Raw genomic sequence first — 23,012 nt, 5'->3', positions numbered from 1 at the left:
TTTGAAATTAAAGAATATGCCTAAAATATTTGGGGAAAGCAAGGAACTCGTGCTTCTTTGTATTTATCGCTTGAGCAAATCTTTTTTTTAGTGAGGGAAGGGATTCGATGAGACGTATAATTTATAATTAATAGACAAAAATATTCCAACTAGTCTTACAACACTATTATTATTAATCTCTATTATCAATTCAATTTCGGATAAACTACTAAACTAAATAAATAAAAACAATACTTTTGATTGATTAGGTTTACAATTTTTTTTTAAAAAAATCGAATCCTTTATATCGTATAAACTGGTCATTCTTTTTTAACTTTAGGTATATTTTTAACACTGCCAAAAAGTCCCTTGTTTATCAATTTGTTGAGTTTACTGATATATCATCGTCCCCCCTTTGGAGAATAAGCCACCACAGACCAATTGCTTTAGGCGACCATTGATTTAACTCCTTTTGATCAACCATGGTTCGGAAGCGCTTTCGAGATCCTATAACTGGTAATATTTTCCCTAATTCACGAAACGATTTGGAGTTTTTAATACCCGTGAAGAATCCCTAATCGCAATTAAACATTCGCCTATGAACTGTTTGATAAAATGTCTGGTATGTTTGTAGAACCAGGCAAGACGTAATCATTATGTGTTATTTGGGCTTGTGACATTTGAAGTTCTGCTGTTTTCTCTCTTGATCCTCTCGTTTTTTTAGCTGTTTTAAGTTTCATAACAGAGAATTTCACGTCCCGGTCGAAATTTTTTTTTGCTGCTGCTATTTTTTTTACCAAATGCCTAAGCGTGAATGTTTCTTAAATTCATTACAGGGATGTTACTGGCGAAGTCATTCGACGCCGATAAATACTTGAGGAAAATCGGGTTGGGGAAAGAAGACCATCATTTCTGGAAACAAGTGGGCAAAGCTCTGCTCTGCACCTACACACTTTTCGGCGTGGCATGGTTATTGAACGAGACCTCGCCTCTCGGATGGTGGTCCCTGAAGCCGAGGCCAAAAGAAGAGAAAGAGCTCGCACATCTCTACGAGCGCCGCAAGTTTCCTTACCCTGGCGACGAAGAAGCCATGAATGATTTCATTGCTAGAGGCGGGATGATTGGCACCACCATTGGTCCGAAAGGGTTAATCGAAAACGATCGAGATTCGTACAATTTCCAGAAAGAGTTGCAGGACAAGAAGTTGGAGCAGGAGGCTTTGAAACTGTGGTTGAGAATGAAGAATGAGATTATCGCCGAGCTTCAGGAGAAAGGATTCGACGTCGAATAGCTGTTTTTAGATGAAATTTCAGTTGTGTTTCATCTAATGTCGTTGTGCTTATAAATAATATATCAGTCTTTAAAAAACTTGATTGTGATATAACTTTCTGTAATAGTTTGTGCTTGCTTTGACGTTCAGGGAAGGGTTTTATTCTCTCAAATCTCGTCGACAAAGCTCGAAAATTTTATATTAAGCCAAATGGGATACACTCAACATCTTTTTTCTGTTGATCTCATCGTGCAATTTAACAGAAAGATAATGGATAAAATCCACTCAATGGTTAGTCGCGCTTATTTATTTATAGTTGATCCCATTATTATTACTTGGAATGTATCTTCTTGCCTTAAAAGTTTGCATACTCGTTTCAAAATCACCCTGACATTGAATTGAAACATGCATGCATCTTGGGTTTCCACAATCTATGACTAATAGCATTAAGATCATTTGTGAAATTCATATAATGCACAAAACTCTCTATAAAAAAAATAATAATAATTAGCTATTAAGCACTCTTATCTCAAAAAGCAAGCTAAAAACCTTGTCGGTACTGAAAAATGCTGATATGACATCCGAAATTGATGATCTTTCGACACCACGTCAGCACTCCGATGAAATAAGACTAAAAACTAACAAAAATCAAACATAGAGGACTGAAACACAACTTTAATAAGTTAGAGGGCAAAAAAAAAAAAAAACCATGACAAGCTTAGAGGATTAAATAGATTAATTTTCAATATTTTTTTTATAAAATTAAATTATATCTATTGTTAATATTTTCAAATATTAAGTTTGTTAGTTGTTCCACATCGGTTGGATAAATGACCTGGGAGTTGCAAATATGGACTTGGACAATCCTCCCACTTGAGCTAACTTTTGAGGTTGAGTTAGGTCCAAGTTCCAATCTTAACATGGTATCAGATGTCAGGTTCCACTGTTATGTGTTGGATTACCCATTCTGCCCATAGGTGTATCATTTGTAAACTTCACGCTCTAGATGTTCATTCCTGGGCGTGAACGGAGTGTGTTAGTTGTTCCATATCGGTTGGATAAATAACATGGGAGTTGCATATATGGAATTGGACAATCCTCTCCTCTCGAGCTAGCTTTTGGGGTTGAGTTAGGTCCAAGTTCCAATCTTAACAAAGTTGTCTTGTTCACATCCCCGCATTTTTTAATACTTTTTTATCCAATTGTTTTCTTACAAAATGTTGAAAAGTAGTTATATATACCGAGTAGAATGAATTATCAAAATAAATAAAAACTAATTAAACATCATCCTAACATTTAATATTAGATAACCAAATTAGAATATATCTCTTGTGAGACGGTCTCACGAATCTTTATCTGTGAGACGGATCAACCCTAACGATATTTATAATAAAAAATAATACTCTTAGCATAAAAAGTAATATTTTTTCATTGATGACCCAAATAAGAGATCTGTCTCACAAAATACGACATGTGAGACCGTCGCACACAAGTTTTTGCCACCAAACTAACGTGTTACGCGTAGTTTAGACAAAGAGATATATATACTTATTATACTATGTAATAATCCACAAATCCAATTTCATTGGTCATTTAAATCATTTAAGTGTAAAATCGAAACCAAATGAAAAAAAAAAAGTAATTGCTTTATTTGGTCATGTTTTCGATATTCTAAAACTACAGTAGAAAATGACATTTTGAAAATTTTGGAATTAATAAAATATATGTTTTGTATATATTTCTAAAAAAAAATAATTGTAATGATCATATCAAACAAAAATTTCTTAATTTTGGAATTAATAAAACATATGTNATATATAACAAAAATTGTTTAATTTTCTCATCGCATTTAAATGAGTGTGATCGCATGACATTTTCCCCAGATCAATTATTTAATACATGTCAACTAATTAAGTTTTGATTGACTAATATTAGAGCAATGGGCCATACATACGTATACTGACGCACTTATACAATCTCTACTCTTTTTGTTTAATTAATTCCCCATTATAAAATAGTGTTTGAAAACGATCTTACAGGAAAATTATTATTGACAGCAATGTAATATAATCGAATTTCATATATTTCAAATTCAATGACTGAGATTTGAATGTTTAGAACATAACTTAATTGAGCGATCTATCTATCAATGTGTTGAAAAGTCAAAGACCCTCGGCCCACATCAATTATATGTCATGTGTTCCGCAATTTGATTGAACGATAATATAATAAAATTATATCACAATTGTCTTAGAAGCTTCGTATAACCCACTTTATTATTATTATTATTATTAATTTGGTGGTTGGTTCTCGAGTTCGGCTTGAATTTATGATTGTTTTTATATACTAAGTTAATTACAATAGTATTTTAAATTATAAAATTTTAAAACAATCATAAAATCTAAAATAAATATCATTACAAACTCATGCGATTTTACAAACAGTCATATATAGAGAATACTATATTTCTAATTCTATAAGCTAATCTATTTACGATTTTGGACTTATATTTTTTTATCAAATTTTAGTATTAGTCATATATATTTAATTATTTGGCAATTTTAGTATTTGTTTCCATATAAGGTGTGGAGGTTGAAATGCACACATCAATACCATGTTGGTACCAGATTACCATCATATCGTTGTCACGCTAGAAAATTGATTAATTTTTTTAAAAAAACAAAAAACAGCATACTAAGATTAAAAATTGACAACGTAGATAATCAAAATCGTAAATAAGACAAAATTAAAAATATAATTTTCCCTAACTCATGAGAGAACTAGACAAATTATGCTAAGAGTATTTGAAAATGTGAGGTCCGGGGCCGAAGAGGGCAGGAGGTGATCACCGATGTCATGAGGTTACATGGACAATGAGCGGTTCCTGACAGGCTTCTAGGCGACGGGAACATGAATGAACCGATCTTACACCGGAAGGAGAGAGATTCCAAAACTGTTTAGGTATGAGACTGCGCAGTTGAGGAGAGCTTAAAAGATTTGATAGGTACTACTAATATTAAGAAGGTGCATCTTCTTTCCGGTAACACATAACATAAGAACTCCAAAGTTAAACGTGCTTGACTTGAGGAAATTCTGGGATGGGAGACCCCTTGGGAAGCTTCACAGGTGCGTGTGAGTGAGGACATAAGCACGCTGTAAAGACTCATCTTGGTACAGTAAGTTTGTACTAGAAGAGGAAGTCGAGCCACATAAGATTATTCTTGTTGAGGACGCCTCTGTCCGTGGGCTTTGGAAAACTATTTTTCTCATACTCGGATAAGGTTCTTAACTTAAATTAAAGTAGCTGATGATCTCTTGTTCACTATAAGTACTTAAAAAAAAGAATAACAGAAAGTCGTAGCCAAATAGATCTTTCTTGAATAAACAGAAAAAGGTTATACTTATAGAAAATTTTAAAAATATGGATTGTAAAAAAATGGGAAAATGAAAAAGTGGATGATAATGTTTGAAAATAAAAGCAAAGATGAAATTTTTAAGTTAGATTGTTTGATAAATAAATGAGTATAATACTAGCTTTCTAATAAAAGTTTTCTTAATTGTATAACAAAATCTCTCTTCAAAGTATTGCAGGTAAAAATATCGAAAGAAATTTTCATTTATTTATGAAAATATCATATTTATTTTTGAAAAATCAAAATCATAGCATGACCAACTTTGAAATTTAGATTAAATTAAACATAAGATTACAAAAAATATGTAGTTAAGAAACACACAAAACTGATTTTTAAAACGATTACTATTTAAGGTTGCAAACACACCCCAAATCGATCCGATTCAACAAATTAAGTATGAATCCATGCAATTTGTCTTACGAGCTAGAAATGACAATCATTGTGCATAAAAATAAATCGATGCTCGATATATATTTGGAATTGTATGACAAAAAGTAGACTAGTGCAATTAAGCCATTTCTCAAAAAGTCAAAGGTTCGTGTAATAATGAAATGACGACTTACAAAATTTAGACGTACATGCATGTATACTCGGTCTCCCTGCACGAGACACTCTTGACTTAGTTTCCCAACCAGGAGAACAATTAATTGAGATGAATAATATAGTAATGTTATATTACTAAATTAATATATTTCAAAGCAAAAATATGATGATAAATATAATATATATTATATAAAAATATTTAAAAGAAAAAATATGATGGTAATAATAATACATAAATGTATATATACAAGGAAATGCCAATGTGCCAAGAGTAGCCAATATAAATTCATAAAGTTGAGAAGCCCTTTTGCAATTCAATAATAATTCAGGGGTAAAATTGAAATTAATCCAAACACTTGTAATTTCCACAATATATAAGTTAATGAAATGACAAAAGAACCCCTGCCTCCCCACTTTGACTCAAGACTTTGACCTTCCTCATACTTTTCCACGCACCCCCACCCCACCACTACTCTTTCTCTCGCATACTTTTCATGTTCCAGCTGCTTGTTTGCTTGCTTTTTCTGTTAATAATGACAGTCCCTTCTCCATTTTTCATCAATACTTTTCAATTCTCCTCTTTACACACCTCATGCCCCTTGTCTGTTTTAACTATATTCTGTATGTTTTATATACTAATACCATGGACTTGAAGTGTATCTGTGTGCACATATATATATGTGTGTACATGTACAAGGATCAAATGTATGACAAGACAACCTTAAACCCTAATTCCTGATTCCAATGGACTCCATTTTTCACTTCGATAAAGGAGACAGGTCCTCTTTCCTTCTACGTATGATTCAATCTGTGGGCAGTTGTTACATCTGCTTATGGTCATTTCCACCCCAATCATACAAGTGAGAAGGATCGTCGATCGATCGATCGATAAAATTGTTTTACTACCAGTTATATATTTCTGAACAACCTAACTGATCATCTTGATGTATCATTTTTTCTTACAGTTTCTTGTCGTTCCTGGATGGAATCTATCAAGAAATAAGCAGCCAACAGCAGAGCTCGTCGTCTAGAAGCCTAGCCCGGAGGCTTTTCGATGCATATTCTCAGTCGATGAACTATATGGATACCGGGTATGGCATACGCTAGTACTAGACTATGGTGAAACTGAAGGCGTGCGCACAATTTATATAGTTTATTAGTCTTCAAGTTCTCGATTTTAGTTACTACTATCTTTTCTTTAGGCGAATTCCAGGGTTTGCTTTTATGAACCATGTTCCTTACGTGGAGCTAAAGGAGCATGATTTTCAAAGAATGGCATCAAGTAAAGCGCAGCTGGATTTCTATCAAGAAGCTGGAATTAAGGTTTGTGTGCTCACATATATTAATGCACTCATAAGCAAAATTATGAGTAAAAAAGTTATTTTCCATACGTATATCTGAAAATTTTCATGTTCTGATTCATCTCTTTGTATACATAGACTGTTGTATTCATGAGTTGTTCCCAGGGAGAGATTGAACTAGGAATGCGCAACGAACCTCGTGTAAGAAAAACAAGTTTATTTCTTGGTATAGACCGAGTCTGTCATCATTACATTTGGTGCATGAAATTAATTAAAACCAGTGTTTTTTCTTTTCAGCTAGGACTAGAAATGGAAATCATGAATAATATATTCCAGGTCATCGATTTCACGCAACAAGCAGCATCAGCACTAGTCCCTCAACCAGCCGTGGATCAAAACCTACCCTCGTCGTCGTCATCGTCCTTGAGGTCATTATCGTTTGATAGCCCGGATCGATATTCACCTCTCATGTTCAATATTCCCACCACTTCTTTGGTTCAAGAACCACAAAGAGAAGCAATTATTCAAGAATCCCACATTGAAAATGCTCTAAATTCGGTTCCATTTTTGGCACCAAGCTTGCCATTTTCATCTTCTCACCAGCAAGCCATCCAAGATGCAAGCCAAATTCAAAATTTTCCAATTATGACAGAGAGTGCAGATGCTGCCATGACAAAAGCCATTCTTGCTGTTTTATCTTCTTCTTCAACTTCTTCGCCCACTCTGAGTATTGCACCAAATTTCAAAGTCAGTCCTGTAAGCCAAAATGCTACTCCATTTCAAAGGTATCGAATGGCTTTAGCCCCCGTTGCAGCTCGTAATCGTAAGAGTAGCATGTTTAGAAGAGCTGTTGTTTTCTACAGAAGCTTGCATTCGAAAAGAAGTCGGGAGTTGGCGATTCAAGAAAATAGGCCTACCCCTGCTCAGTTGCACCACATGATAAACGAAAGGAAACGCCGCGAAAAGTTAAATGAAAGCTTTCAACTTCTAAGATCATTGATCCCTGTAGGATCAAAGGTACGTCTGATTCAAGTAAAATAGAATTGATTTCTTTTAACTTATCATCAAATTCTGATTCCAACTCCAAATATGAACGAAAGCGTTTTTTCCTCTCTACAGAAGGATAAAGCTTCTGTTCTTACCAGCACTACGGAGTATCTAAGTTCATTGAAATCTAAAGTGGAAGAACTCAGCGAAAGAAACCAGATATTGGAGGGGCGGCTTTTGAATCGAAAAGAACCTATAATACAAGAATCTGTGGAGGGGCCTTCATCTTCTTCTTCAGTTCAAGAAAGGGTAAATGTTGAAATGAATCGTGTTCCAGAATCGACATCAGAAGCAAGAATCTTGGATTTGAGTGTTACAGTACGAGGAGAATGCAGAATGTTGGATTTGGTTAGTGGGATTCTGGAGTTCCTGAAACAGCAAAGGAATCTTACCTTGATGTCTATTGAATCAAACGCAATAATGGAGGAATCATATTCGGTGCATGGCTTGGTTTTGAGACTGAGAATTGAGGTACGTCGATGATTATTTTGTGAATTTGGTGGCTTATTGCATGGCTTATAATTCATAAATGTGATGCAATATTTAATAGTAATGATTACTGTGTTATAATAAATATATACATATAAATACATATATTTGTATATAATTTTGTATAATTAAGTTGGTTTATTTTGAAATTTTATAACACTTATAAATTACTTATCATATAATAATAAACATCATTTTTACTATAAAAAACAAAAATATTAATANAGTGACACCTCATCGGTGCTCACATAAGTCTGCACGGTAGGTATGCAGGATATCAAAACTGATATATATATATATCACATATTTTTACGCACAAAGCAGATTATTCTTTATTCAATCATTTGACTGCTAAAATATTATTGAGATGAAACCATATATATAGATAGATATCAAAGTTGAGAATTTCTTGTTTGATTTTCTTGTCCTTAGGGAGATGAATTTGACGAGTCTAATTTCCAAGAAGCCGTGAGAAGGGTTGTTGATGACTCAACACATTGACAAAGTTACCCCCAAATATTCTATATTTAGGTACATGTCCATATCCACACATACACACATATATACATACAAGGTTAAACAATGTCCTACTCAAATTATGAAGATTCCATATAAAATTTGCTATTTTCTGGTATAAATAGCACTATAATCCAGCATTCCAATCAAAAAATAATTCCTTTTTACAAAAAATTAATTAGCTGTGGAAAATCTTGGTAGCCAACTCTTTTTTGATAGGCATATACTAGAAAATATCAGATTTTTTTATATAGAGACTTCAATTTATTAATAATTTGAGTAAGGAATTTTATATTTAACTTTGTAATTTGTCTTATCAGAAATTTATCTAGCTAGCTCGTGTGTACCATTTAAATAAATATTCTAGCTTCAAAGTTACATGGTATACAAATCTTGTCTTTTTTATATTTTATTTATCTCTCTATATCTCTATATTTAATTTAACAAATAAATTATATCACCGATTAATTTAAAATATTTTATAATAAAAAGAAAAAAAAGATACAAAAGGGTGATTCTCGACTATTATCTATTAAACGTTTCTGTTTACTAATATATATTAAAGCATCGTACTGTATATAACTTAGGTAAAAAAAAAAAAAACTACTTTTCGATTAATCAAATGTATATATTATCAAAACAATGCAATATATATAGTTTTAAAAACTTCAATCACAATAATTTTACATTATAGTCCCAATGTTGAGATAATTGTATTTACATATGTAACTTATTTAGGATATGGACTTTCAATTTTTTTTAAAATAAATGTAACATCACGTCTTTGACTCATAAATTTATTCTTTCTTATATAATAAGATCTGCAGTTACATGAATCAAGATTACTATTTAAGATTATTGGAAGGTGGTGTTTCTCTACCATTACATAAGTGGATTTTAGAATAGATTGTTAAATAATTTTATAATAATATATAATCACCATATATGTTTTTTTCATTAGTTCGAAAAATTATAATTTCATCTTATATTTGTTTATTTGCAATGTTGATCTTATATACATTGTTAAAATGGGTTTTTATTCATTTTTTCCCACTTTTGTCCATTTCAATTCTTTTTAATTAGTAATGTAGACATAGAATTGTTCACATGAGCGTCACGATCACATTAGCGTCAAGTTAGCGTTACGACCAAGAAAGAAGCAAAATTGGAAGAAGAAAAAAATTCAAGATAAAGAACTAAAATTAAAATTTGACAATACAATTACTAAAATCACAATGAGAAAAACTTGCATAATCTAAATTACATTTTCCAAATTAAAATAAAAATTATTTCCAAATCACTTAACTTATCGATGACATTTTAAGATTTTAGATCTATTAAAATTACCATCTTATATATTGTATCTTCAAATTTCAGCACTCACATCTGTTTGATTCATGAATGTTAAAGTACTTGTCAACTTTATAATTTCATCTTATATTTGTTTATTTGCAATGTTGATCTTATATGAAATTCTTTTGTTGCCTATCTTGACTGACAATAAATTTATGGGGACCAGTTAGAATCACATCAAATGAAAGGAACAGAATTAAGGTCATATTCAATGATGGTCAAATGTCAAACACCAACATTTCTTTTGAAAAGTTTATTAAAAATACATACCTTCGACTACGAAAATCGCTTTCATGATTAATTTACGTTTAATTGTATCATTTTATAACCTTTCTTAGGTTTCTAATTTGGAATAGTTTTTTTTTCTTTTCTTTTATTGTATCTTTTAGAATATTCTAATTCTGTCTTGATTTTGAAGAGAAAATTATTGGTCAACAAAACTGTTGTTATTTTCTTTTCATTTTGGGTTTTGGTATTTTATTGTATATTAAGTGATGTAAAAAAGTAAATAGTTTTGAAGTTTTTCAACAACAAAATTACACTTAAAATCGAGTTGAATTGATTAGAAAGGGTGAAGAACAATAAATCAGTATGAATCAAGTTGAGCCCCCGAGTAACTAAGATTATCCAAAAAGTTTCTGCACATTAAAAAGCCACAACTCCAAAAAAATACAATTTTGGTCTTGTATGTTTGCGATTTTAGTTATCTGTCGAATTTTTTTTTAATCTTTTTTCTCTGGAATGTAATACATACGTCGATGTTGGCATGTTTAGAAGCCAGTAGTCGGCATTCATATATAGGTTTTCTCATAATGCTAAAAATAAACTAAGGATCATCTTTCTTTTTTTTTTTTAGTAAAATCATATCATCTAATCTTTGTGCCCACTTCCAGAAGTTCTCTCTGAAATACCAAAAAGACGATTTTGAAAGAAAAAGGGGTGGTGTGTATGTGGCAGGAAGCAAATTGACTAATTGCCCAGATTCGAAGCGTTCATACATGAATTTTGAATCAAGATCACCTTGGAAAAAAAGTTGGTGGCATCTAATCCAAATTAAATTTTAAGGGTTAAAAAGATATAGTTCGACTCAATCACTCTAATTAATTTTAATTATTTAATGGTTGTATTATAAAATGATAAAAATAGTTAGAACATATGATTAAATTATCACGATTTCATTCAGAATGATCTTCATCCACGATCGCATAAGTCGGAACCGATTTACCCATACAAATTATTTGGAATCATTGATAAGTTTTTGTTTAATTTTGACGGTCAATTCATCATATTTGGGTTCGAGCCAAAATAATTTTAGCCCAAACAATATATTATATCAAGTAACAAAACTACAAAAATGATGCTAATATGTTCAAATTCTAATTCTAATATTTAACAAATACAAGTGTTTAATTTTGTGATCATTCTCTTTTTTCCTTTTATTTATTGAGATATATTTTTTTTTGTTTTCGAATAAAAAATATATAATTAAATGAAAGCGCTTGTTGCAATATATAATCATTTATATCGTGATATCATAATCATAGTAAATTTATTATCAACTAATGTATAATTTACTGTCTAATCAACTAATTTGCATATTTTTTTGCAATTTCATAAAAATCGAATAACAGATCTTAATTTGCTATGAGATGTATAAATTGTAGACTCTACCATTATAATTTTGGTCATAATGCAAGTCAAATATTTATAAATCTTATAATAATCCAAAATTATGATTGATGACGGTTTAAAAAAAAAAGGCTAATCCATTTTATGCATACATGTTATTTTTAAAACTTTAAATTAGTTCTTTTGGTATCATTTTTTTGGTGTAAAGTATTTTTTATGTAAAAAAAATTATAAATTATACGATGTTAGTCTTAGTCGGAGTAATATGATCGATCATTCTTGTACAGTCGGTGATGCCCACTTCTAGAAGTTCAGCGGTCTCTCAGTTAGCTGAAAGCAAATTGACTAATTTCCCAGATTGGAGGGAGCAGATAAGTAGGCATTAATACATGAATTTTGAATCAAAGACCGCCATTCTTATACATAAAGTCATCGAACGCTTAACATTCTCGATAAAGGGCGTATTTTTATCTAATAAGTTAAAAGCAACCAGATTGACGGTACTAAATATCACAGCCATTTCAACACGGGAAAAAAAATTAGACGATAAACAGCTTATATAAATATGGCATTCTTAAATGAATTGCCATTGATAACTTTTCTTAACCATTAACATTGCTGAATATACAACAGAGAACATTTTTAACATACAAAAACTCGGGCCGAACATCAGAAACGGATGATTAGAATCAAATCATACAACCATACAATCAACCGGTTACCTGCTTGTCCGATTTTGTGGACAAGTAAAATTTCGACCGAAAGACCTGAAACATCACGTATCTGGGATTTTACTGTCACTGTGCAGTTCAAGACTTCAGCACCTGACAACGAAGAATACTGCGGGTAAATTGGTTGCAAGACTTGTCCCAAAATTGCTACCGATCTTTGCTTGCAGATGTCTATCCATGATTAGAAAAGGATTAGACGGCAAAAGCAGAACTTGCACAGCAATATAAGCTAAAAAAACGTTATTTCATCTTCTTGATCAAGAATAACCTTACAATTTCATGCCTGAACTGCTGTAACAATTTCTTCATCAGTCGAGTCAGATGCAGCAGCATCTTCAGTGATCTCTCCACCTATAGCTCCAATTACAGAATCATTTGTGGCATCTGGTTCAACGTCAATGAGTTTTTCCCTAAGCAACTTCATAAGTTCTTCCCGCTCACTTTCATTTGCAGACAGGTAACTCTTCAAAGCTTCCTTGCCATGAAAATTTTGACCATTCATGTTAAAGAATGAACCAGATTTTACAACGAACTTGTATTTGCATCCTAAGTCTATCAACTCCGATTCACGACTAATTCCTTTGCCAAATTCGAGCTCAAACTCGGCAGTTCTGAATGGAGGTGCATGCTTGTTCTTTACAATCTTCACATGAACTTGGCTTCCTATAGCCTACAGAAGAAAGAAATCAACTAAAAATTAAAATACACTTATAATTGAATCCTTGCAAAGTGCTCTTTAACTCTTATCGCTCTAAGATAGCAAAACCAAACATAGTGTCTTGCAGCGACCTTTATTTATTTTTTTTCCAAACGTAAAGTGCATGAACATGCAAAAGTTGATAAAAAAAAGAGAGTTGGAGAGAAAACAAAAGGCCAAATAAGTTGTTCATTCTCGTGCAAAATCAAATGGCCAAATTGATGGAAATGCTAATATCAGATAGTATTCAAGTGGAAGCTATCCAGTTTATCATATAATTATACGGGTATTGTTTTGTTTAGGAACGTAGGATGACAATGTAGAACTTCTGGTAAAGTAAATTGGAAGTGCAATTTCTCTCCAGAAGCCATATTCCACAGATCGAATACAATTGTTTACAATTAAAAATAACTTATTCAGAAAAAGAATAAAAGCACCAAAAACTAAGAGTTTATATTGTTATGCGCATTGCAAAAGGGACAGAAAAACAGACCAATTAACCAAGATAAAAGTGAGGACGAGATAATAATTCCATTTTATTTAGATGCAAGATATTCGTTACTATAAAAACTTTTGTATGAGCTTCCAAGCTATTGACATATGAGCAAGCTGCATACCTCTTCTCCCTTCTTGACAAGGCCTGTTCTCTTAATATTTAGACGTACTGAAGCATAAAACTTCAAAGCATTTCCACCACAAGTAACTTCAGTGGGGCCGCCAAATCCAAAGGTAGACAACTTGGATCTTACCTAAAATTACATATAATTCATCAAGGATGTAGAAAGAAAGAAATTGAAGGGAAAGGACAACTGGGAGGTGAGGGGATTGAGCTAACCTTATCTAACTCATGGCACAAAGTAAAAGTAGAAAGAAAACGAGATATTAAAAAGCAAGGTATTGTCAAGCTCATGAAAATAAGGACAAATATGCTGCATGACAAACTAAGATCACAAAGAGAAAAGGAGTATTAATGGGAAAGATGTGAAGAATGCAACAAGATGCACAGAAAATGTGGATGAAAATTATTTTCTGGTTTATTTACAGCAAAAATGCAACACATTTGAGTAAAAACACATACAAGGATATAGGGCAATAAAGAGGAAGACAGCAGCAAAATAAATAAAAAAAGTTTAAGTTTAACACAATAAAAGTTTATAGCCCTTGCCTGATTTGTAAAAATTAATATTGTCTGTGAGAGTGACAGAGAATGGCTCAATTTGCGAAGTGCCTGGCTCATAAGTCTAGCTTGCATTGCCATGTGTGCGTCCCCCATTTCACCATCAAGTTCACCTTTAGGGACCAGGGCAGCTACCTACAAAATGAAATTAGGAAAAATAAATGGCATCACAAAAGATTGCCAATGTCTTCGCGAAGTCTTTCGATGACATTATAAGCAGGAATCACGTCTTACTTACACTATCCACAACAACTACATCGACTGAACCACTTCGGATTAGGGTATCCACAAGACTGAGAGCTTGCTCACCACAATCTGGTTGTGACAGAAGTAAGTTTTTAGTGTTTACTCCAATTGCCTCTGCTAATGCTGGATCAAGTGCATGCTCAGCATCCACAAAGACACAATAACCTAGAAAAGGACAAAAAAGGTAGAGAGACAAATTTTGTCAATAAAACAAGCATTAGGGAAGTTAAAAGGAGGCAAAATGACCAACCTCCATGTTTTTGTGCCTCGGCAATCACATGAAGAGCAAGAGTTGTTTTCCCAGAAGCCTCTGGACCATATATCTCCACAACACGCCCCTATGATAAACATCATTACATAAATTTAAATATAAAAATTGCCAACAAAAAATTGATCTCACACTTTTAGCTGCCTTGTACGAATGTATAGGTGTCCTAATATACGTCCATTGACAAAATGTTCAAGAAGGTTTACACTCACGTTATGTAGCCCATAAGTAATACTATATATATCAATAACATCTCTTCAAGGTTAAATGTAGGGCATAATCAATAGCTTACAGATAAAGGGTCTAGAAAAACCATACAAATAGATTAGTTATACCTGTCCAGGCGATACTATAATAAAATCTGAATAAAATGGAGAAATAACTTTTGAAAACAAAAGCAAGTAGAAGATAATTGACTGGACCCCCATGAAGCAAAAGAGAATACAATATGAAAGTAAATAAATTTTAACCTTCCCTTGGCAGTGTACGAGGGAGTGCTGACCACATTCAAAGGTTTTGTAACTCACACCACATTCCAAGCATCGTGATAATAAGATCCAAAACCATGACTCCTAGACAAGGAGTATAGGGCAGTGTGCACATAATACAATTTGAAGTTCTTTAACAAGTTTTCAGGCATGGACATCTTTTTTTACGTATAATACCTTTGGAAGTCCACCTATTCCAAGTGCAATATCCAAGGCAAAGGATCCGGTGGACACCACTGGAGTATGCTTAGGAGAGACAGACCGCCCGAGCCACATAATGGATCCTTTTCCAAATGATGCAATGATCTGATCCAAAGCAAGCTTCAGAGCTAAATCTTTCTTGGACATATTTTCTTCACCAGAATCACCATTGTCTGACTTTGATTTTCTTTTACCTTCATGCATACAGAGCAGCATCAACTTACTTGGGAATCTTTCAAAAAAGAAAACAAGATGAATACAAACAGAGTAATGCAAGAAAAGCCTTGCAAGAGGACCAAAAAGAACTGTAGGAACCCAACACAAAAGCTTACTAATATAGGAGAATACAATGGGCTTATTTCCTTAAAAAAACCACAAATTACGTATTCATCATTGCCAACCAAGTACTGTGCAATAAGTTGGTAAAGCCATAATTGATCTTGTAAAGCTCAAGACAGATATTCGTTGGATTTATATAATTGTGAATAAGAGTGTACTAGAATAAAAATCCTAAAACATCGATATATCAGATCAGGGTATGGAAGAAAGTCGCATCATCGATCATCTAACTACAAATGGTGAAGGACTGGATGAAAATGCACGTGAAGAAGAAATTGCACTAAGCATACTCAATGACAAAGTTCAGATTGTACTATATAATGAACGAAGAAAGACATCTTCGTCTTTGGGGAAATTACGTGTAAAGCATGAACAATTAATTTCATCCAACTTTTCAGCTTACATAGGTGACTCGGACAATTGAGAACATAATCGCTCAGTTAAAATGTAGGTACACGCACATTCAAATGTTCCTGGACATATCAATTAGTTATCAACCATTCATTTAATTACTGCAGCCACTAGTCCACTCTACACTTATTTGGCAGTGTCCCATGTATATAAACATAAATATGAAGCAAGTAAAAAATGAAACACTAACTGTGATATTAACAACTTTGATGCAATATAGTGATCGAATTTATCAAAGATGCAATTGTTGTTAAGTGGGCACAGAAGACATCAACATATGCGAGAAACAGTCAATTAGAAAAAAATTCCAGTACCTTTTGTAGAAATGTTGCATATATGAGTGGATGTTTCCAATATTCCCTTCCTATATTCCTGAAAAATCAATAATAAGAAATTTAAGCATGCAACGGGCATTTCTGTTTTTCCAGGAAACTGAAAGGACAATCTCGAGGAACTGCTTAACAACAAAACAAACCAGCAGGCCACCCCTCCCCAAAATCCCCATTCCGACAGACATAAAGAAGAGCAAGCACGCTTTGGTGTTTCGAAAAACAGGCCGTAGAATAGAGATTCATTGAAGCTGATGAAACAAACCCGAAGTTCAAATTGCAACTTCATAACATAAAATCAAACATGTGTTTTCAGTTCTAAGCAAGCAAATCCAAGAAATGGGAGAAAAAAAATACACACACCAGCACATAGTAAAACAACCCCCTTTCTAACAAGTCCTCAAGCAAAGAACCGGTTTTGAATGTGAAATATATTTTATATTACCACATGGGCCCCTCAAAAAAAAAAAAACTTCTCATTTCTAACCAAAATTCCAGCGTCATATCGAAAAGAAACAGAATGAAGTGAACAAACACAAAGCTTGTAAGTAGGAAAAAAAAACCTGTAATTGCGGAAACAGGCATCGTCTAATACTAGAAACGTTTTGAAGAAACCTCGCCATTCCGGATTCCAGCTCAAAATAAAAATAAAAATAAAAGTAATGATGGGGCAAAAAATCCCTACGCTTTTGTGTTAACTCGCTCTCCTCAAAAACCCTATAATTTCACTCCGAGAGAGTGAAAGTGGAAGAAGAGAGGGTTTTAGGGTTTTTGAGGGGGTTTTCCCTCCTTTTTTAACTCCTCGTTTATGGAGACCAAAGAAAACATTTAAATATTTAATTGAATTATTGTATACATTTATTTATAATCAGTGGCCCGCGCGGTGTGTGAGTCTCCATCCCCGTTCTGTAGTTCTATATTAAATAATTAAGTCGATTTATTTAAACATTTTGAACAATAGAAAATTATTTTTATTCAAAACGTTTGAATAATAGTAAGTTATGACATAAGATTTATAGTCCAGTTTGTCCTTTTTTGCTTGTAATAGTAAGTTATATACATATATATTTACGACGGAATGGTAAACACTAATTTGAAGTTTGTTACGTTCAAACCGCATACATATTATTTTTGAAAAAAATAGATAATTTCTTTTATGATATGTGACTTGAGAAATATAATTGATATGAAAATAATAAAGAATCGTATATATTTATGATTTTGATTTTTTTATGTTTTAAATTTGTCATAATTTTATTGACTCAAATAACCAAAAAATATTATATTATTAAAAAAAAATAAAAAATACAATTGATAAATATTGCGAGTCAATGCATGTATACATTCAACATCGATGCTGTGAAGATTAAATATGAAGGAGATTTTAAGTGTGAAAATTTTCAACTTCCTTACTTTGAAATATAAATTAAAGGCTATCTGTTCTCTCTCTCATTGCTGGCACCTGTGGACCGTTCTTTATCACTGTTGTATGCAGGAGTCATATAATCGGCGTGGTAAAGTGATCACACAAGAAATATATATCAAAGTCGTGTGTATGGAGCCTGAAACACTAGCAGCAGAATATGGAGCCAAACCAAGAAAATGATGGAGTAATGGAGCACGACAACGAGAATGAGCCATTCATATTTCTTGCAGAAGACGTTGGAGTCGGCGTCGGCGGGGAGGCTCGGGGAAAGGAGATGATTGGAGAAATGGGGCCACCGCCATTTTTGAAGAAGACTTTTGAGATAGTGAATGATCCCAATACTGATTCTATAATATCATGGACTAGCACGACGGCTAGTTTTATTGTCTGGGATCCTCTCAAATTTTCCACTGATTTGCTACCTAAACACTTCAAGCACAACAATTTCTCGAGCTTTGTTCGTCAATTAAACACTTATGTAAGCATCAGCGGGTTTATCATTTTGGTGTTTTAAGTCGATCGTAACATTACAGTTTCTACGGGTGATTCGTAGCATAGTTTCCTCCAAAAATATTATTAAGATGACTTATGCAGCATCCATATGTTTAATGCAATAATTTCTTGCTTGGAACAGATTCATTCTCGGGTTTCCTTCTTCCTTGAAGTTAAGGGCCGATGGAAAGACTTTCGTGTATAATATTTGAGTAAAAAATAGGCAAATTGTTGTATTTTTCTTGGAGGACCATGATTTTTAAGACATATATATTTGTTCTCGTTAAGATAATGAGTTGCATTTTACTATGGTTTTTATATTTATTTTGACATAGCTAATATCTGCATTCTTTATTTCTCGCCGCAGTATTCAGATTGGTTTTGAGAGGGGAAAGTGAAAGATCGATCAATTCATGGATTTATCGTGAAAGAGTTTCTATGGATAATAATTCCATATTATCCATTATTAGCATTTTCTAGCACAGTGTCCATTCGTTTCCTCCAACTGTAGCTTTTTCTCTTTTGTTAGTGAACGCTTTGATAATGTATTATAGAAAAATTCATTTAAGTGCTGCTTTTTTTTTTGCATTGGATCGTGTGTTTTTTATATTTTTTTATTTCCGTTTTGCTTGACTGAGGAATATTCTACGTTCAGTGTGTTGTTTGTAACTGTTAAAATTGATTGGAACTAATGAAACATGATAATTTGCAGAAATTTAGAAAGATTGATTCAGGCAGATATGAATTTGCCAATGAAGACTTTCAGCAAGGGAAGAAGCATTTGCTAAAGAACATCAAAAGAAGGAAGTACGATCCTCAAATCAAACAAGGAGCTATGCATAACTCGTTGGATTCTACCAAGAATAGGATGGAGGCAGAGCTTGAGAAACTAAGGTCCGAACAAAATTCTACAAATGAAGAGATAATGATGCTACGAAAACGGCAAGAGAGTACACAACAACAGCTGGCTTCTCTTAAACACCTTCTCGACATCACCAAAATGAAGCAAAAACGAATTTTCTTGATGGAGTCCCTAAAGGACCCAAAGTTTCTGCAGAACTTCATTGAGAAAATGAAGAAGAAAAGGGCACTAGAGGTCTTGAAGAAGAGGAGGTTAAATTCTTGTGACTCAGGTGATGGTAACTTATTCGAGGCCCTGAAAATTGTCGATGCTGATGATATCAATGATGTTAGTCTTGATGAAAAGACAGTATTATCTTCTGATGAGTCTGGCAGTTATTTATTGGATCATATGGCCGAAGTTTCCTTCAAAACGAGTAACTTAGGGACGTGCCCTGAAAATTGCTTCTTTTGGGAAAAGCTCATGGAGGACGATATCATATATCAGAAGCAAGAAGAAATGGTAAAACCCACGAAGAAACAATCTGATCTTATTCTAGAGTTGGAGGATTTAATAGCCAAACCTCCCCTCCATGTCCAGCATCCATAGCATAGTTTCAAGGGTAAAAATCCTAAGTTCGGCCTCCTCCATATGGTTTTTTCTATACTAAATAAAACATTCTATGATGTAGGAGGTGGAAATAGGAAAGACCACCACGTACTTGTTGACGACTTATTTTATTTTATTTTAATGAAATTACTTCCATTAAATTAGGTATAAAGAATATAACAGGTACAACTACACTGAATATCTCCAGACTGAAACAAAGACATAATTCTTAACGTCAAAGTACATATTACACATCATCCATGACATGATATTTTCTTGTTTAGAAGAAAGAAGAATCAACAGTTGATGCATGGAAGCATAGGCCACAGCTCCTAGATTTCTAGTTTCTTGCTGATTACCACCATTTGCGTTAAGAGGATGATATAAAGAAAGAAGCAAACATATTCATCCAAAAGCATTACAACTTTCATCAACGACACTTGTCCGCATCCAACTAAAAAAGTTGATACCAGAGCTTTACTCGGGTATTTTCTTGAGTAATTCAAGCTCGAATTAATAACCGAGTTCTAAACTTTTTTTGGTCAAAATATGTAATTTATAGAAAAAATAAAAATTAAATGATATTGAAAAGTAATAGCTCGATCCCATACGAATGATGTGGCCTATTAACATCAAGTGGTACAGCAAATATCTAAATTTCGAGATTTATATAAAGCTCTCTAATTTTCTAGTATTTTTACAAAATTAAATCACATGTATTTTGGGATCCAAAATAATATAAAGAATACTTGTTTATAATATTCAATAACACTGGGAGTGAAATGCAAAAGAGGATAAGTCGGGGGATTCTTCTGTTCATAGATTATCCACTAAATGATGGAAATAATCTATCATTTGTTTAAAAAATGGCGAGTCATGTTATGGTGTATTGCCATGGAAATGGAGCAATCTACAAATATTCCACTGGACAGCGTACAGTTGCGTGTGCATTGGAGCAGCCGCCGGCTACCGGGAGGTTGAGGTGGCCGGAGTTGGAGGAATTGGATAATGAGTTGAGCAAAGGAAATGAAAGGGCTGCTTTGAATATCGTCAAGCTTTTGAAGGACAAGCCTGGGGGCCTCCGAGGCTTCGGTTCCGCTCGCCAGGTGCATGCAATATCGCCTTTTATTTGATCTCTTAACACCCTTTAGTTTGATGTTCGATTAATATTCCTCGTTAGTGACAAGTTGGGTGACCTGACCTACATTGTGAGTACTCTTGGTCGGGTTGGATTAGCCGAGATGCCAAGGCCCTCCCTACCTGGCCACACACCTTTTCCACTCGGGCAGTATCATTCAACTCTGTTTTACCCGGCCAAGAATATGAACCCGAGCACGTATAGTGCTTTGATATACTTCCCGGATTACTTCTTTATCCAGGTTCGCTTCCACCTGGTCTTCGCTTGGCTTGTCAGGTCCAACTCTAGACTGATCCTGCGTCTTCTCCCAAGTCCAAAGATGACCTGGTCCTTTCCAGGGCATCACCATGTGCGATTGTTGATTTTGATTATCGGATAGAATTGTTTCCTTCCATTGTTTCATGGATATAAAACTAATCTATGGAGTACAATAAAGGTATGACAAACTGAACTTTTCATGCGTGGAACCATAAATTTATCTAGTGAAGTATGAATCTGAATTTAGTTCGAATTGTTAGATGAGAGTCGATGGCTTAGAATCGTTTGCATGATTTGATGGAAGCTTACTCAATTGAACCAACCAGGCTCTGTTCCGGAAACTGATCGGCATAGTCGCAAAAATCATTTTTTTTTTAAATGAGACGAGTTAATTTTCACCTTAACTTTGTTTTACTGTCTTAGCAGCGATTAGATAAAATAGTCAAGTTTTTATTTATGAAATGTATAATTATTCAGTAGAGTCTCCAAGGTCTAATATCTGAGGATTAAGATCTTAATCTAGTTATCATGATAAAGATCAAATTTCATGTTTGCATTCATGAATATTTGGTAACGAGGCACATTTTTTAATTTGTCAATTTACTCGACTTATCTTCCGAGTTTTGAATCTCTCCTTCCATCTCGAACATTTGCTTAAATTGATTAAATAGACTCATTGCAGATACCCCAAAGGCTCTACACTCTGGACGAATTAAAACTGAATGGAATCGAAACTGTCTCTCTGTTATCACCAGTCGATACCACATTGGGTTCTATAGAGAGAATTGTGCAGGCTGCTACTCTAGTGGGAGGAATAGCTGCTTGGAATGTATTTGAATTAAACCCTCAACAGATCCTTTTCTTATCTCTGGGCTTGTTATTTCTTTGGACTTTGGATGGGGTATGCTTACCTTTTTACGAATCACCTCACTTGTGACTCTGGCTCATACTGCAATATATACACATTACTTATGATTTTAACATTCACATAGATGTAACTCTTTTTTTGATATTTGAATTCACAGAACAATCTGCATTTCAAAATTTTAATGCAACACAGTAGGAAATTATGTTCATGGCATGGCACATGAGTTGGGTTTTAAATGGATATTTGTACCTAACTTTTTGAAGCACACTTACAATGTTTAGTTCTAAAAACAGGAGAAGTTTGTTGCGTGAATGAAGAGCAACACAGATGGGTAAAATGTGAAACTTTCGATTTGTTAAGCTAAAGGTCGAGCTAATTTCTTGAAAGGGAAAAAAATCGCATGTTGCGAATAAACACTTATTTGTTCCATAATAGCGTAGTTTCTTTACACTTCGTGCCAAAGCCCAAAACCCTGGCAGTCTAGGGATCCTTTGCACGGGTATGAAGTTCATTCCAAATGGTTCTTGTTCTTATGAATAAGAGTGATTTATATTTCAGCCATTTTCATCAAGCAGTAATCAGCCTCATCAAATATGTATAATTGTGCAGTAGTTCTTTTCTTTTCATATATAGATTTTATCTACTGGCATTCCTTTAGCATTGTACAAAGTTACTGGCATGACAAGTCCCAACGATGTGAGCTCATATATGTGAACCACGAGCATGTATGCATGTATCCTATTTTATGAGGTCACTACCCCACACTTTTATGGCCTTCATATGATTACTATCTGCTTCAAAGTGATTATGCATAGGTTTATTTCAATGGAGGGGTCAGTTTCTTGGTTCTTGATACCCTTGGCCATTTGTTCAGTCAAAAGTACCACAATAGGGTTGTTCAAGTAAGTTTTCTGTAGCTCTGTCCCTCTCTCTCTCTCTCTCTCTCTCTCTCT

At 33.6% G+C, this 23,012-nt stretch overlaps 5 protein-coding genes across 8 annotated transcripts in view; 4 read left to right on the top strand and 1 right to left on the bottom strand.

The window, feature by feature from the left end:
• The first annotated feature begins 326 nt into the window (after positions 1 to 326).
• On the top strand, positions 327 to 1,421 carry LOC140962282 (uncharacterized). The gene is made up of 2 exons (XM_073421143.1): positions 327 to 495; positions 816 to 1,421. Exons 1-2 carry the CDS (start codon positions 462 to 464, stop codon positions 1,268 to 1,270), a joined length of 489 nt encoding a protein of 162 aa, XP_073277244.1. The 5' UTR covers positions 327 to 461; the 3' UTR covers positions 1,271 to 1,421.
• Positions 1,422 to 5,879: 4,458 nt separating this feature from the next.
• Positions 5,880 to 8,608, top strand: LOC140962274 (putative transcription factor bHLH041). Its single transcript, XM_073421132.1, has 7 exons — positions 5,880 to 6,065; positions 6,171 to 6,296; positions 6,408 to 6,528; positions 6,645 to 6,707; positions 6,804 to 7,523; positions 7,626 to 8,024; positions 8,475 to 8,608. Exons 1-7 carry the CDS (start codon positions 5,950 to 5,952, stop codon positions 8,541 to 8,543), a joined length of 1,614 nt encoding a protein of 537 aa, XP_073277233.1. The 5' UTR covers positions 5,880 to 5,949; the 3' UTR covers positions 8,544 to 8,608.
• Positions 8,609 to 12,079: 3,471 nt separating this feature from the next.
• Positions 12,080 to 17,241, bottom strand: LOC140971851 (DNA repair protein recA homolog 3, mitochondrial-like). Of its 2 annotated transcripts, none has more exons than XM_073434377.1 (9): positions 16,991 to 17,241; positions 16,413 to 16,470; positions 15,325 to 15,542; positions 14,642 to 14,729; positions 14,384 to 14,556; positions 14,134 to 14,280; positions 13,586 to 13,717; positions 12,545 to 12,941; positions 12,080 to 12,442 (listed from the first exon to the last, which is right to left on the bottom strand). In XM_073434377.1, exons 1-8 carry the CDS (start codon positions 17,048 to 17,050, stop codon positions 12,549 to 12,551), a joined length of 1,269 nt encoding a protein of 422 aa, XP_073290478.1. In that variant the 5' UTR covers positions 17,051 to 17,241; the 3' UTR covers positions 12,080 to 12,442; positions 12,545 to 12,548. The 2 variants fall into 2 exon arrangements, with proteins under 2 accessions (XP_073290478.1, XP_073290479.1); XM_073434378.1 differs by having other exon boundaries at positions 12,080 to 12,364.
• An 885-nt stretch (positions 17,242 to 18,126) lies between these two features.
• LOC140962254 (heat stress transcription factor A-2-like) lies at positions 18,127 to 19,922 on the top strand. Of its 3 annotated transcripts, none has more exons than XM_073421112.1 (3): positions 18,127 to 18,331; positions 19,058 to 19,478; positions 19,557 to 19,922. In XM_073421112.1, exons 1-3 carry the CDS (start codon positions 18,128 to 18,130, stop codon positions 19,793 to 19,795), a joined length of 864 nt encoding a protein of 287 aa, XP_073277213.1. In that variant the 5' UTR covers position 18,127; the 3' UTR covers positions 19,796 to 19,922. The 3 variants fall into 3 exon arrangements, with proteins under 3 accessions (XP_073277213.1, XP_073277221.1, XP_073277206.1); XM_073421120.1 differs by having other exon boundaries at positions 19,582 to 19,764; XM_073421105.1 differs by having other exon boundaries at positions 19,058 to 19,922.
• Positions 19,923 to 20,589: 667 nt separating this feature from the next.
• Positions 20,590 to 23,012, top strand: part of LOC140971850 (uncharacterized) — a 4,278-nt gene continuing 1,855 nt past the window's right edge. Inside the window, exons 1-3 of the mRNA XM_073434376.1 lie at positions 20,590 to 20,901; positions 21,874 to 22,092; positions 22,875 to 22,961. Coding sequence (XP_073290477.1) covers positions 20,662 to 20,901; positions 21,874 to 22,092; positions 22,875 to 22,961 — 546 coding nt within the window. The 5' untranslated portion in view covers positions 20,590 to 20,661. The remainder of the gene's footprint in view (positions 20,902 to 21,873; positions 22,093 to 22,874; positions 22,962 to 23,012) is intronic.

This window comes from Primulina huaijiensis, chromosome 2 (genome assembly GCF_012295235.1).
Source record: "Primulina huaijiensis isolate GDHJ02 chromosome 2, ASM1229523v2, whole genome shotgun sequence".
In the NCBI taxonomy this organism is placed as follows: Eukaryota; Viridiplantae; Streptophyta; class Magnoliopsida; order Lamiales; family Gesneriaceae; genus Primulina; species Primulina huaijiensis.
This window is presented reverse-complemented; position numbering and strand designations above follow the sequence as displayed.

Excerpts from the sequence above, each read along its gene's own strand:
- LOC140962274 (XM_073421132.1), top strand. The coding sequence starts at position 5,950 with ATGGACTCCATTTTTCACTTCGATAAAGGAGACAGGTCCTCTTTCCTT. Across the intron at positions 6,529-6,644 it reads ATCAAGAAGCTGGAATTAAG|ACTGTTGTATTCATGAGTTG; the intron begins GTTTGTGTGCTC and ends TTGTATACATAG. Across the intron at positions 8,025-8,474 it reads TTTTGAGACTGAGAATTGAG|GGAGATGAATTTGACGAGTC; the intron begins GTACGTCGATGA and ends TCTTGTCCTTAG.
- LOC140962254 (XM_073421105.1), top strand. The coding sequence starts at position 18,128 with ATGATTGGAGAAATGGGGCCACCGCCATTTTTGAAGAAGACTTTTGAG. Across the intron at positions 18,332-19,057 it reads TTCGTCAATTAAACACTTAT|AAATTTAGAAAGATTGATTC; the intron begins GTAAGCATCAGC and ends GATAATTTGCAG.
- LOC140962282 (XM_073421143.1), top strand. The coding sequence starts at position 462 with ATGGTTCGGAAGCGCTTTCGAGATCCTATAACTG. Across the intron at positions 496-815 it reads CTTTCGAGATCCTATAACTG|GGATGTTACTGGCGAAGTCA; the intron begins GTAATATTTTCC and ends AATTCATTACAG.
- LOC140971851 (XM_073434377.1), bottom strand. The coding sequence starts at position 17,050 with ATGGCGAGGTTTCTTCAAAACGTTTCTAGTATTAGACGATGCCTGTTT. Across the intron at positions 13,718-14,133 it reads TATTAATTTTTACAAATCAG|GTAAGATCCAAGTTGTCTAC; the intron begins GCAAGGGCTATA and ends ATGTAATTTTAG. Across the intron at positions 12,942-13,585 it reads TTGTCAAGAAGGGAGAAGAG|GCTATAGGAAGCCAAGTTCA; the intron begins GTATGCAGCTTG and ends TTTCTTCTGTAG.